Source organism: Podarcis pityusensis (genome assembly GCF_964106645.2).
Source record: "Podarcis pityusensis genome assembly, chromosome: 16".
NCBI lineage: Eukaryota > Metazoa > Chordata > Lepidosauria > Squamata > Lacertidae > Podarcis > Podarcis pityusensis.
This window is the reverse complement of record NC_138041.1, coordinates 12866782-12879767: the sequence shown is the minus strand read 5'-3', so window position 1 is coordinate 12879767 and position 12986 is coordinate 12866782. Positions and strand designations below refer to the sequence as shown.

General features: G+C 46.1%; 1 protein-coding gene across 9 annotated transcripts in view; it reads left to right on the top strand.

The window, feature by feature from the left end:
• Positions 1-287: 287 nt before the first annotated feature.
• Positions 288-12986, top strand: part of MARK2 (microtubule affinity regulating kinase 2) — a 122123-nt gene continuing 109424 nt past the window's right edge. For 3 of the 9 annotated variants that reach the window (XM_080985695.1, XM_080985694.1, XM_080985687.1), the window contains exon 1: positions 288-878. In XM_080985695.1, the coding sequence (XP_080841821.1) occupies positions 822-878 (57 nt within the window). In that variant the 5' untranslated portion in view covers positions 288-821. Of the gene's footprint in view, positions 879-8145; positions 8300-12986 lie in introns of those variants that run through there. The other 6 variants (XM_080985689.1, XM_080985697.1, XM_080985688.1 and 3 more) reach the window with 3 other exon arrangements.

Here is a 12986-nt window from a genome sequence, read left to right as displayed (position 1 = left end):
ACGCAATAGAAAGCTTTAGCCACGCCCTCTCCTTTTCCTCTCTCTCTCTCTCTCTCTCTCTCTCTCTCTCTCTCTCTCTCTCTCTCTCTCGCAAAGAAGCCCCGCCTTTCTTTCCTTGCCCAACCAATCAACTCTCCGCCGGCGCCTTCGTGTTTTTCCGTGCACCGTGGGAAGTAGAATCGGCTTGGCGTTCGGAACTTTCCGCCAGACCGCTGGAGGGTAGCGGATGACGACAGCGAGGCGTGCGAAGCAGCCGTTGTTGTCGAGGCCGCTTTCGAGTGTTTCCGGAAAACAGGCGGAACTTCCCGAAGCCCGGCGGAGGCGGCCATGTTGGGAGCCTCCGCTGTGTGAAGCTGAGGGGCGGCGAGTAGAGCTCGGGCACCGGCAGTGACGGGAAAACGGTGTCCGGGCCCGGTTCTGGAGGCGCGCGGGGGCTCGGAAGCCTCAGACCAGACAAAGGCTCGCTTTGGGTCCCGGCGTTTCCCCGCTTCGGGTTTTTTCGACCGGTGCGGCCTTGTCCCCGCGCCTCATCCTCGGCCTTGCGTGCACTGTCAAGCCGGGCACCCCTCATTCAAAGCCGGCGGGGCGCGGGACCCACCTATGTATAGGCGGTGCTGGTGCCTTCCGACCACCCATTGAGCCCCATTTCCCCCATGCTGGTGGCTTGGCCGCCCCCCTCGCCGTGAGGAGGAGGAGGAGGAGGAAGAGCCGGAGGAGGAGGAAGACCCCGACCCCTTCCAGCTGGGTCAGGGCGAAGGAGAAGGGGAAGCAGCTGAGCAGCAGTGGGGGGACTCTCCCCTCAGGCCCTGCCCAAGGGAGCCATGTCGAACAGTGGTCGGAGTCCCCTGCCCACCCTCAATGAGAGAGACACGGAGCAGGTAAAAGGGCTGGATGTGCATTTGGGGAGGGGGTGGGATCCAATAGGGAAACCTGGGGGTTCCTTGATCCCACATATATTCCTTCTGTTGGGGTTAATGTGGATGGGGCGGCATGTCTAGGTTCTTCTTTGAAAGGAAAAAGGAAAAGTGATCCTGGTTCGGTTAGCCCAGCACATGTGGAAAATTTAGCAGAGGGAATCTTCTTTTCCCATGTCACAGAAATGTAGTGATACATCTGTTTGTGTGGGTAAGTGAAGCCTCCCACGTATTCCCCCCCTCCCCCACCAGGCTGTTGTCAGAAAGCAGACAGATATTTTTAAAAACATAGCACCACACGGGTGGCGATCCTGCATGGGAAGCTGGATAAGTGCTGTCCCTTTAAGAGTTGCGTGGTAGGGAGAATCTAGCCAGATGAGATGTTCTTCACCTCCCACCCATTCCCCCTCCTCAGTCTAAGTCTCTGGAGCACTGTGATGGGAATAGCTTAAGGCTGCCACTTTCCTTTTTAACTGCCTGTGTTCCTGTGCCTTTTAAAAAACCTATAAAAGCATTTTGAGGCATGCAGAAATATAGCAGGTGAAGCGTTGTTCAGCTGTTTGTGCCATTCCAGGGAGTGTGCTTCTTTTGTTTTTATTTCCTGTTTGATAGGCAGGTGCAGGGAAAGATTGAAAAGGTACAGAAAAGAAGGGGCAACCCTGACCTCCTCTGTGCTCCAAAGATTTGGGGGTGGGGGAGAAGCTTGATCTGACTTGATTTTCCGTTCCATGTACTGTAATGTTTAAAGGGGAGCATTCTTTGTGGAGCAGCTTCCCATGAAAGGATATTGTTACTTCTTTTTTCTTTTTTTAAAGTGACTCTGCTCCTGTGCTGCTTTTCAACAGTAGGTTGTTGTGGAGAAATTCAACAGGCATAACTCTCACCACCACTGATTCATCTCTTATGTGGGGGATGCAAGAGAAAGCTTACCTTTCTAGATTTCATGAGCAGGGTTAACAAAGCAACTGAATGAATGGCAACCCTGCCCTGTAAACTTTGGACAAGGCTTGAGTGCTAGGAGGAGGCTGGGAAAGGAAACCTCCAGGCTTACCTTCTTCTTGTAAAGGTGGATGTGTGGGGTAATTGGAGTGGTGGTAGAAGTGAATAACATGCAGGGTAGCATCCAGGAGGGTAGGTAAAAACACCAGGAGTTGGGGAAGAAGTGGCTATTTGGGTGGAGTTACTAATACCTGTTACTTGCTTGGGACATTGTGAAAGGTATTGCTTTGGTGAATGGTTTGGGTAACAAGCAGCCACCACTGGGATGAATGAATCACAGGAAGGTGCAGCTAAAGGTGGTTAGAGAATATCTTTCTTGCATCTTTTCTCTTTTTATCCAGAAAGAACACTTGGGAACGGTACTTAATAGTGAACAGTGCTGGTACTGAGAGGAGCTGTTTTGGTTTGCTTGCTGGACTGAAGAAGGCAATTGAGCAATGGATAAGAGGATGAGGTTGAATTGTCAGGAATTGCATGTGTGTGTGTAATCTTGCATTTTATTCTGGGAGATTGAGTCATTGAGTAGTCTTCCCCTTTTTGCTCTTTTGTGGCAGGGAGTGCTGTTGTGGGATGCATTGGGGAGCCAACTCAATCTAGAAGGCTGCAGGAGGTTGAAATACCATGTGGAGACATCACTCTTCTTCTCCCATTCCCCCATCCCACTTAAGTACCACTCTTGCCTTCATGCTTCTCTTTGGATTATTATTTTGGATTGAGGAAGCTAGTCAGTGAAGCAGGTAGAGGATAGCACATTTTCTGACATGCAGATAGGTCAACTACCTCAACTGAGTTTGAGGTTTGATGTTGCCCAAATGATACCTTAAACCACCGATAAGATTGCAAAGTCTGGTTCTGAGAGGTATATGTCAGGAACACTCTGTCACTTAGGTTCAGTCCCCATTCTGGAGTGCACTACCATGGGGGTTATCTCTGAACATGATGTATGTGTGATAGCACAAGTGAATTGCCCAGGTGCTGTGGACAAAGGGCATCTCCTCAATGAAGGTATACCATTTTCATGCACTTAAAAGGGGTTTCATCCAAGAGTTTGAAGCAACATCTTAACATGCGTTCCCCCCCAGCTGACATACCCTTAGAGCTTCCAAGTGATGAGGCATCATCTTGTTTGGGTGACTTCTGAGTGCCTACCTAATCTATCTGTGGCCAATTTTGTAGATGACACAGTTCAAGTGCTGAAAGCACTCCACACGTGTTGTTCAGGTAATCTTTGTAATCTAAAGTAGAGCAATATTGTCCCTATGTTTCAAGTGTCGGGTGGAGACTGAGAGAAGTATGGTTTCACCAAGGCCACCTACTGAGTTTGTGGTGAGGTGCAGTTTGGACATGAGACTTCTCAGCTGCTATGCTACATGTGGAATGCACATAGAATATTTCAGTTTTATAAGCTACCTTCTTTCAAACTAGGAGCATTGCTGGGTCAGGCCAGAGGACGATCTACTGCTGCATCCTATTCTCACAGTGACCAAGCAGATGCCCTAAAACAGAGCTTTCCAAAATGTGTCGCGACATGTTAGTGTGTTGGCTACAGTGTGTAGGTATGTTTTGCGAATGCTCCCCGCGCTCCTCCTGGGGCTGGAAATGAGTTAGTTTAACCTCTAGTTTGCTAGTAAAACTGAATTACTGTGTCATGAAATGATGCATGTCTAAAAAGTGTGTCACCAACATGAAAAGTTTAGAAAGCTCTGCCCTAAAGGGAAGCACGCAAACAGGACCTGAGTGCAACAGCAACTCCCCGCACTTGTAGTTCTCAACAACTGGTATTCCAAAGCGTACTGCTTCTGAACTGAGGCCAGAACATAGACATTGATGGCCTTACCCTCTAAGGTGGTGGCCATCACTACCCTCCTCTTGGTATAAGTTCCATAGTTTATCTGTGCTGTGTGATTATGTGCTGTACAAAGGAAGTACATTCTTTCGTATGTCCTCTTTCTTTTATCTGTCCTGAATCTTCCAACAACCTTCCCTTGCCTGCCATAGCTTATTTTTTGCTACTGTACATGAGGAGTGATCATGTGTACTCTCTCCTGCCTCCTTACATCACTTGACTGCCCCCAGAACCAGCACTCCCTCAGAGCCGAGAAGAGGATAAAAACCCGCTTCCCACCCTTTTTGTCTCATTCATCCCTCTTACGTGCCTATTTCTCTCTCCAACAGCTTTTTGCTCTTGTGGGCTGCTCTTTGCAGCTTCCGCAATCTCTTAATTGCGTTGGTGGGACAATTCTTTCTTTGGTTGGGCTGGGGCAGGTGGGTGGAGGAATGCATCAAGGATTAGGTGAGCTGTAGCTGATGGTTAAAAATTTCCTCTGTAGTTATACAATAAATGTATCTTGGGCCACATCCACACCATACATTTGAAACCACATTAACAATCGTGAATTCTCCCAGGGATTCCCAGGAAGTATAGTTTGTTAGGTATGCTGAGAGTTGTTAGGAGTCCTCTATTCCCCTCTCAGAGCCACAATTCCTAAAGTGGTTTAACAACCAAACCCTCTTCCCAGTGGAATTGTAGCTCTGTGAGGGGAATAGGGGTGTCCTAACACCTGTCAGTACTTTTAACAATCTGCAATTCCCATGATCATTTGCGGGAAGCCATGGCTCTTAAAGTACTATTATACCACTTTAACTGTCTAGTGCGGATGTGGGCTTGCCCTTGGTAGTTCAGCCCTATGAGGAGGCATGGTTGAGCAGTAGCTTGTGGGTGCCATTAATGGGGTGACTCAGTGGCAGACAGAGACAGATTTAGGTGGCACAATCCACTGAGAATTTCTCCCGCACGTTCCTCATTAAAGTGAATGAGAATGCAAGTACAAGAACTCAGTTCATTTTTTTCAACAGTGCCACCTTGTCTTTAGCTGTGATTCCTTAACTGCAGGGGTTGGGCTAGATGACCCTTGGGTGTACCTTCCATCTCTACAATTCTTTGAGTCTATGATAATATCCTGATGGATTGTGCTCCAAATTACAGTATTGAGTTGTGGATGGTAGTGGAATGGGGAAAGGGCTGTAGAGCTTTGCATGCAGGAGGCTCCTGGTTCAATCCCCATCATCTCCAGAATGAGAAAACCTCATGTTGGAAACCCTGGAGAGCTGCTGCCTGCCATTGTAGACAGTACTGAGCTTGATGGACCCAATGGTCTGACTTTGCAAAGGCAGATTCCTATATTCCAATGAGAGTTTGCTGTTTGGGGTTGTCCAGTGTGTATACTGACTCATTTCCAGCAATTTATAAACTTCTCCATTTCAGCTTGCAGTGGCTGCACCTCACTTTGGAAGTTGAACACTATTACTTTAGGGTGAAGGGTGGGTAATTAATGGTGGTAAAGGTAAAGGGACCCCTGACCATTAGGTCCAGTTGTGGCAGACTCTGGGGTTGCGGTGCTCATCTTGCTTTATTGACTGAGGGAGCTGGCGTACAGCTTCCAGGTCATGTGGCCAGCATGACTAAGCCGCTTCTGACGAACCAGAGCAGCGTACGGAAACGCCGTTTACCTTCCCACCGGAGCGGTACCTATTTATCTACTTACACTTTGACGTGCTTTCGAACTGCTAGGTTGGCGGGAGCAGGGACTGAGCAACGGGAGCTCACCCCGTCGTGGGGATTCGAACTGCCGACCTTCTGATCAGCAAGTCCTAGGCTCTGTGGTTTAACCCACAGCGCCAACCGCGTTCCTTATTAATGGTGGTAGTAGTAGTAATAATAATGCATCACACTGTCCCGTCTTTGCCAGGGTGATCGGTAATCCTGAGCCCCTTCCTTATTCTGTATCTTTCCATTTAGCGACACCTTGAATCCCCTGCCCTATTATGTGATGCTGTTGCTTGCTCTTTCTGTTTTCTGACATATTTTTGGCCTTATGAGAAGGTTGGGAAATAACTGCTGCTGCCTTTTTGGGGAAGGGCCATTGTTCAATAGTATTGCGGCTTTGCATGCAGAAGTTTCCAGGTTTGATCCCTGGCACCTTTGCATAGGGCTGGAAATGTCCCCTGTTAGAAACCCTGGAGAGCCACCATCAGAGTAGACAGTGAGCTAGATGGAGTCTGTGCAAGGCAACATCCAATGTCTAAGAGATGCTGTTTCCTTTGCTAGCACACTGGGCGCTCTGCCTTTGAAACTCCTACCCTAGTAAATTTCTCCCTTCTCCTTAGAAAGTAACTTCCTAAGGTGACACTTCCTGATCTTCCCAGAGGTGGGGACATGTTAGTCTGGTGCAGCAAAAATAACTAAGAGTCTTGTGGCAACTTAAAGACTTAGCACATTTATTGCAGCATAAGCTTTTTTGGACGCATCTGATGATACATAAATTGTTATCCTGAGTTACACAGGTGTATACAGTATATTCACATGGTTTGGTGGCTGGCTGGCTGTAAACAGTGAGGTCAGAGGGAAATGAAATGCAGAGAGTGATAATTACATAATTAACTATGGTAATTCACAAAACAGTTATTGATAATAAAGACATCCTGGCATTGATATGCCAATTAACACACACACACACACACACACACACACAGTGCGTTGAAATCCTTTGTCTTGAGTTAATTCACAGGTGATGGTATTAAAACTCTTGCTGTATTGAAATCCAGCACTTCCGTGTTGCTATTTCACTTGCGATGTTCCAGAATGGCTACTTTAAGGTCATCTACAAGAGAATATTTTGGGTGGGTGAAATGTTCCCCCTGCTAGCTTTTTAATATAGACCTTTCTGATGTCAGGTTTGTGTCCATTATTCTTTTGGATAGAGACTGGTCTGTTTGTCCTACATAGAATGTAGAAGGGCATTCCTGACAAATGATGCCATATATCACATTGGAATATGAGCAGGTGAATGAACACTTGATGTCGTGGATGACATTATTAGGTCCTGTGATAGTGTTGCCAGGGTAGACATGGGGATAGAGTTGGCATCTGCTGCTCATAATAACTTACGTACTCTGCTGGATCACCTGTGTGGTGCTACCGCTCTTCCTCATATTTTCTGTTTCCATCATTTCAGATCCCTTCTCAGAATCACCCTCCACAAAGCCTTTGGTTCAACTGCACATTCCTCATCACAGTGCTATAGGTTGGGGAAACCTGTGACATGCCCACCCTCTCATCCAGCCCTCTGGATGTTGTTTGTTTGTTTGTTTATCATACTTATGTGCCTCTTAAGGCAGCCTGTAAGTACAGTGGTACCTCTGGATGAGAATGGGATCCGTTCCGGAGCCCTGTTCGCATCCTTGAAGCGAACGCAACCTGCGCGGGTCGCGATTCGCTGCTTCTGCACATGCGTGTGACGTCATTTTGAGCGCATGCACGAGCGGTGAAACCCGCAAATAATGCGTTCCATAATTTCCGGGTCGCCGCGGAGCGTAACCTGAAAACTCTCAACCTGAAGCAACTTTAACCCGAGGTATGACTGTAAACCATAATAATAAATACAGTATATGTAGCAGTGAAACCAAGAAAGTACAATGCATCTACGATATGGGCTCTTTGGGGGGAGTGGTAAGGTATGAAGCCAATAAGTAATAATAAATAAGAATTATCGCTTCTTGGCCTTTTGGCTAAGATCAAGTGTAGTGTAAATAAGAATTCAATGCAATATTAAACAAAGCTGCAATACAGTTCAATAAAACAATAAATCTTTAAAAACAAAAGCATAGCCACACCTTTTGAGAGATGTCCTTAGAGTCAGTTATCTGCTGGGAGTGGCTCCAGGCCCTGTTAGCCTTCGCCAGCACAGCTAATGGCCATGGATAATGGGAACTTCAGTCCAGCAATGTCTGGAGGGCCAAAGGTGAGCCACCCTCAATATAAGGCCTTTCAGTAATTATAATAATTCATGATTTCTTCTGGCTTCTCATCATGCAGTTTTACATGGCCCTTGTTAAAATGTTGATTTTATTAGTATGGTTTTGATTTATATTCTGTCTTGGAAAGTTACTTAGAAAGGTAGCGTATGCATAATGCATTGATAACAACAATTGATTAATAGAATAAAAATCCGTTTTGGATCATCCTTGGAAAGATTCTTGCAACTCTCTAATCCAAGCAGGTTAAATAGCAGTGAGGGCAACTCATTGGTGTATTAAGCGTTACTTACTCTCCACTGTTGTGTGTGTGTGTTTTGAAAAGGGGGGGAGTTGTGCTTTTCCAGAAGGTAGTTGCAGGGTGGGGCAAGACAGGGTGCAGCAACTGTTCCGGTTCTGCAAAGACTGTGAGCGCACCTTGTGACGTGCTTAACAGATTACAGGGGAAAGGTAGCAAGGGTAGGTAGGGGTGGTTACTTGAAAACACCAGCTGCAGGAGAGAGGCCTGGCAGGCCTTGAATTCCTTCTCAATGAGCCTTCACCCACTGGCTTTGCTGTCCTCTCCTCCTCCGGTGAGTCTCCTCAGGCCCTGCGGGTCAGCAGTAGTGCCGCCTCCTCAGTTTTGGCTCCCACAGCTGCCTTCCACTTGATTGTGCTTTTCCTTATTTTCCCAGGGGAGAGTGGTCGCCCTCCCTATGTGTTACAGAGGGGAGGGGGTGGGAAGCCTCTAACTCGAGTCTTTGGGGCTCTCCTCTTTCTTGCTTTCTCTGCAAGCGCATGCATGTGTCTTAGCAACAGGGCCTGAAAAGGACAGCTAGCATGGAAATGAGACAAGTATAACAGTGGACTAAATATATCTCCAGCATCCTTTATCTTAGGGGTGGCAGAGGAAGGGGAAAAAAAGAAAGAAAAGAAAAAGAAGGTTTGAATCTGGTGCCTGGTACCTTTTCTTTTGAGCCCTTCTAGCTTTGGTCTCATCAGTGGGGGTTTTTTAAACAAATGTGGGTCCAGAGAAAGGAAAGCACATCCTCCACCTTGGTTTATAAAGCAAGAACATCTATTTATCAAAATAACCAAATTCAGCCAACATTTAAGCATGACTGAATCAAAGTAGTTCTCTCCCCTCCTCCCTTCTCCCTATTCTTTCCTCTGCAGTTTCAGCTTAAACTAGTTGAAGCGGAGGGGGGAGAGCCCATATGACTCAGGTTACCTGTGGCAGCTGCACCTTCTTAACTGAGTAACTGAAATTTTGATTTTTTTTGTTTCCTGAGAAGTGTGCTGCTCTTTTCTCCCTGTCCCCCTTTCCACCCTGGTTTTAACATTATAATACATTTCTGTTGCTTTTTGCAGATCTTTCTTTGGTAAATCTTAAGTATTCAAGTATCCCCTTTAAAAGTAAAGTGAGGGGAGATTTCCCCCACCCCACCCCTTGGCCTTGCCTTGATTGAATGCTTGTATACACACAACTTAAACCCTGTTATTATATAATCTAATCATACAAAACTCCCTTTTTATTGGAAATCCTGTCCCCAGGGGAGAGCTGGTCCACTCAATTATCCTGTTGCTTTTGATGTGTCCAAAACATTTCCGATAAACAGGTCTGTGTGCTACCTTGTGTGGTTGGCTCCATCTCCTGGCTGGTGAAACCTAGCAGCATGGCTGGAGAGCTTCTGCTCCCCTTTCCAGCTGGACCTTCACAGTTGTTCCCTCTGTCCCACTGTGCTGCTGGTCTGGGCCCCATCCCTTCCTTGGTGAGAGCTTGTCAGTGTGGCATGAGGGCTGTTTCCAAGGGACACGGGGAAGGTATAACTTACAGAAGAGGCAGTGTGTGGGGGGTGACACAGCCCTTTGTTGCTGAAGAAGTGAACCCCCACCATTCTTGGCTCCCATCTTTTTTGATGGGGGTCAAAGTGAATGTAGAAAACAGTTGAAAAGGGAATGCTTTTGTTTGGATCCAGGCTTCCTAGCTAAGGGTTGTGCTGGTTGAACAGGCCTAATCCAAGTTCCCAGCCTAGAAACCGAATGTCTGAATGACTGACAAGGCCAAAAAGGGAGAAAGGGGTCATGAACTCAGTGGCAGCAAAGTGAGGATTTACATGGAGACAGTTTGCACTTGCTGTCTAGGAGCACAGGCTCCCATATACAGTACATAACCACAGCAGGATATTTCTCTTGAAGCATCTCAGCTTTTGAGTTTTGGCATTCATGGTTGGATCTCTCTGTCCTTCTGTTTGTTATTTCTGTCTCCAACCCCCCCCCCCCAATTGCTCCGACAATTCATATTGGAAATCTGTGGAGGCCAATACCAATAGGGGTGACTTATGCATCACTTTGCAGCCAGCTGTTTTTGTGTCCCTTCCTCCCACCTTTTTCTTTTTATTCCTGCTTCTTGAGGACCCTTGTGCAAGTGCGGTGGGTGAGATGCAGTGACTGGATATTGTGTGTGTCCTGGCAGCACATTTATTCAGCCTGAGTAAGAAGAGGGTTCTTAACCCACCTTTTGCTTTCCATTGGGAGGGTGGAGAACGAGGAGGAGGGCAAAGTTTTCTTGCTTGCCAAACTGGTCAAGCCAGTTCTGATAATGATTGGTGTTCTCTTTCTTTTTCTGTGGTGCTCCGGGAGAGATTGAGATTTAAAAAAACACACATACTGTATGCCAGTCTTGCAAGCTACACTTGATAGATGGTGAACTTTCTGTAACAAGTAGAGACTGTAGTTAATACCCAGTGGAAAGCTTGGGCTGTAACAGTACATTTTGTTATCCTTTATTACCCAGTATCCAAGGCACATGCTATGCAGATTTGCAAATGTAGTTGCTTAGACTAGAGCACACATAGTCTTAAAACCTCATTCGCGGGTGGAGGAATCTCCTCTCTTGCATCCGCGGTGTGTAATAGTTTGCTGCATTTTTATCAGATTTATTTGTTGCTGTAAATTCCTATCATCTGCCCCTGCTGGTGTAACTTTTTAAAAAAAATGTAGGGTTACAAACCAAATGTGCTTTGTTGGTGTGGCATAGGAGCTTAAGTCACAAATGAGGTTCAAATCTCACCTCAGCCACAGATTCAAGGGTCATTGGCAGTGATACGCAGTGGAAGCGTTGCCAGATTTTTTTTTCAGTGCGTAATTTTTCTATGTGAAATTTTCTGTTTCGTAAGTTCATTTGTAACAACAAATGGATGCCAAGTGCAAATAAACATTAAGCAAGTTTTTTAACTTCATAAAGGTATAATAAACATCTCAAACAAAACTTTCTGGAAGCACCTGGTCAGCCACTGTAGGAATCAGGATGCTGAACTACATGGATCTTTTGGTGAATCTCTCTCTGTCATCTTTAATGCTGACTCTTGTACTATAGCTGCCTGGGCCTTTTGGCAAATTCCAAAATAGCAGCTTCTCCATGATCTATGCATTTCCTGGACAATGTCTAAATGGCAAAGATCTGAACAGAAGCCTTCTCTCTTTGCCATAGCTAACGTGGCACTTGGGACCAGTTTTTCAGCTTTGGTTGAGCTGTGTGTCTTGAAGCCGTGCAGTCTGCAGTAGTATTGGAGCTACTCAGTGTGTTTTGGAAAGAAGTACAACTGGGTCTCTCAGTATTCCACTGACCAGTGTTTCTATCAACAGAGGTGTTCAGGTAATTTAATTTGGGGGAGGAGAGGGTAAATACTTGCAAAGAAGGGGTCTGATACCATTCCACAGGGCCAGCCCTACCACTGGCAGAGTGAGGCAGCTGCCTCAGGCTTGGAAGATGCTGAGGTTGCTACTCAGATGTTAGTGGGCAGAGCTGTGCATGCCATCTGACCTGCCCCGCATTCTGTTAGCTAGCCTGCTGTCCTCAACACTGTCCCATCTCTAGTACTGAAGTAAGGTTCAGCAGTTCAGTCAAGAGAAAGGACTGTAGCCCCGTGGTAGAGCAGCTGCATTCCATGCAGAAGGTCCCAGGTTCAGTCCTTGCATCTCACTGGTGAGAGACAGATCACTGCCCAAAATCCAAAAGAGCGGCTGTCAGTAAGTGCAGACCATACTAAGCTAGAAGGAGCAGTGGTCTGATTCATTATGTTCCTAACTTCTGGTCTGATTGGCTTCCCAGCTGGTGCTCTCAGGAGGTGGAGGAGACACGATTACTTGGTTATTTTTAAAGAACATCCCATTTGACATTTCTAAGTGTGTGGAGAAACACCCCAACTTTTGGCCCCAGTAATGTAGTAAGCTGGTGAGTACTTTGCTCCCCCCACCTTCACCACACAGGCAGAGCAGTGTGGCTATGCTTATATGGGCCATTAGAAGCTCTGTAGCTAGCATTGCAAATCAGGAGGCAGTTTGCAGGAAATGTGAATTTTTTTTGGGGGGGGTGTTCCCTGTGACCTGGAATGATCAGTGTTATACTTGTAGATAGAGATGTATTAAAAGAATAAATGCTACCCTTCCGATGGTGCCTTAAAAAAAAAAAATCAAATGTGCAAAATGCACAGAGGAAAAAAATGCTCATTAAGCAATCCTGGACCTGGGTTAGGAGAGCAGAGCGGCGTCAAAGTTCCCTCTGTGCATAAATCTACTTTTAATTAAAACAACCTGAATGGGAGACTTGAATGTTCTCTCTCTCTTTCTCTGGCTTTCCATCCTGAAATCTCCTCTGTACATTATCCATCATAAGGTTTACTCAGAGCACACAATGTTCTGTTACAGTTTCAGTTCGGCAAACTCGTTTTCCCTAGCTGCTGACTTTTTTCCAGGGCATGTGTTTGGATTCACGTGCTTTCAGGTACAGTGGATTGCAGCAGGCTCTGTTGCTGTCTTAAGACTACTTCAATTTTCTGAATATTAAAGCTCATTTTCTTTGCAATGTGGAAATTAGTTACTGCCTGGAGATAAGCCTCCAGGTTATAGGTTCTGCTTTAATACTACTAACTGCCGCACCTAAGAAGTAAGGTGGCTGGAGATGGGGCCTGCGCCATAGTGTCTATGTGTTCATGCAGTAGCCAAAATTGCAGTCAACCTGGTATAATTACGCTTGCCGCTGCACAAGAAGATTGTAGAAATTATTACTGTTTGTTTTTTAACCCATGTTGATCCTACATGGCAGCCTCCAATTTAAAACAATTTAAAAATCTATATATGTGTAGTAGAATTATTCATTCCCTGGCATCTCCAAGTAAGGCTGGGAATTAATTCCTGCCTGAAACCTTGGAGAGTTGCTGCCAGTCAGTGTAGACAGTACTGAACTGGGTAGACTAATGGTCTAGCTTTAGCACAAGG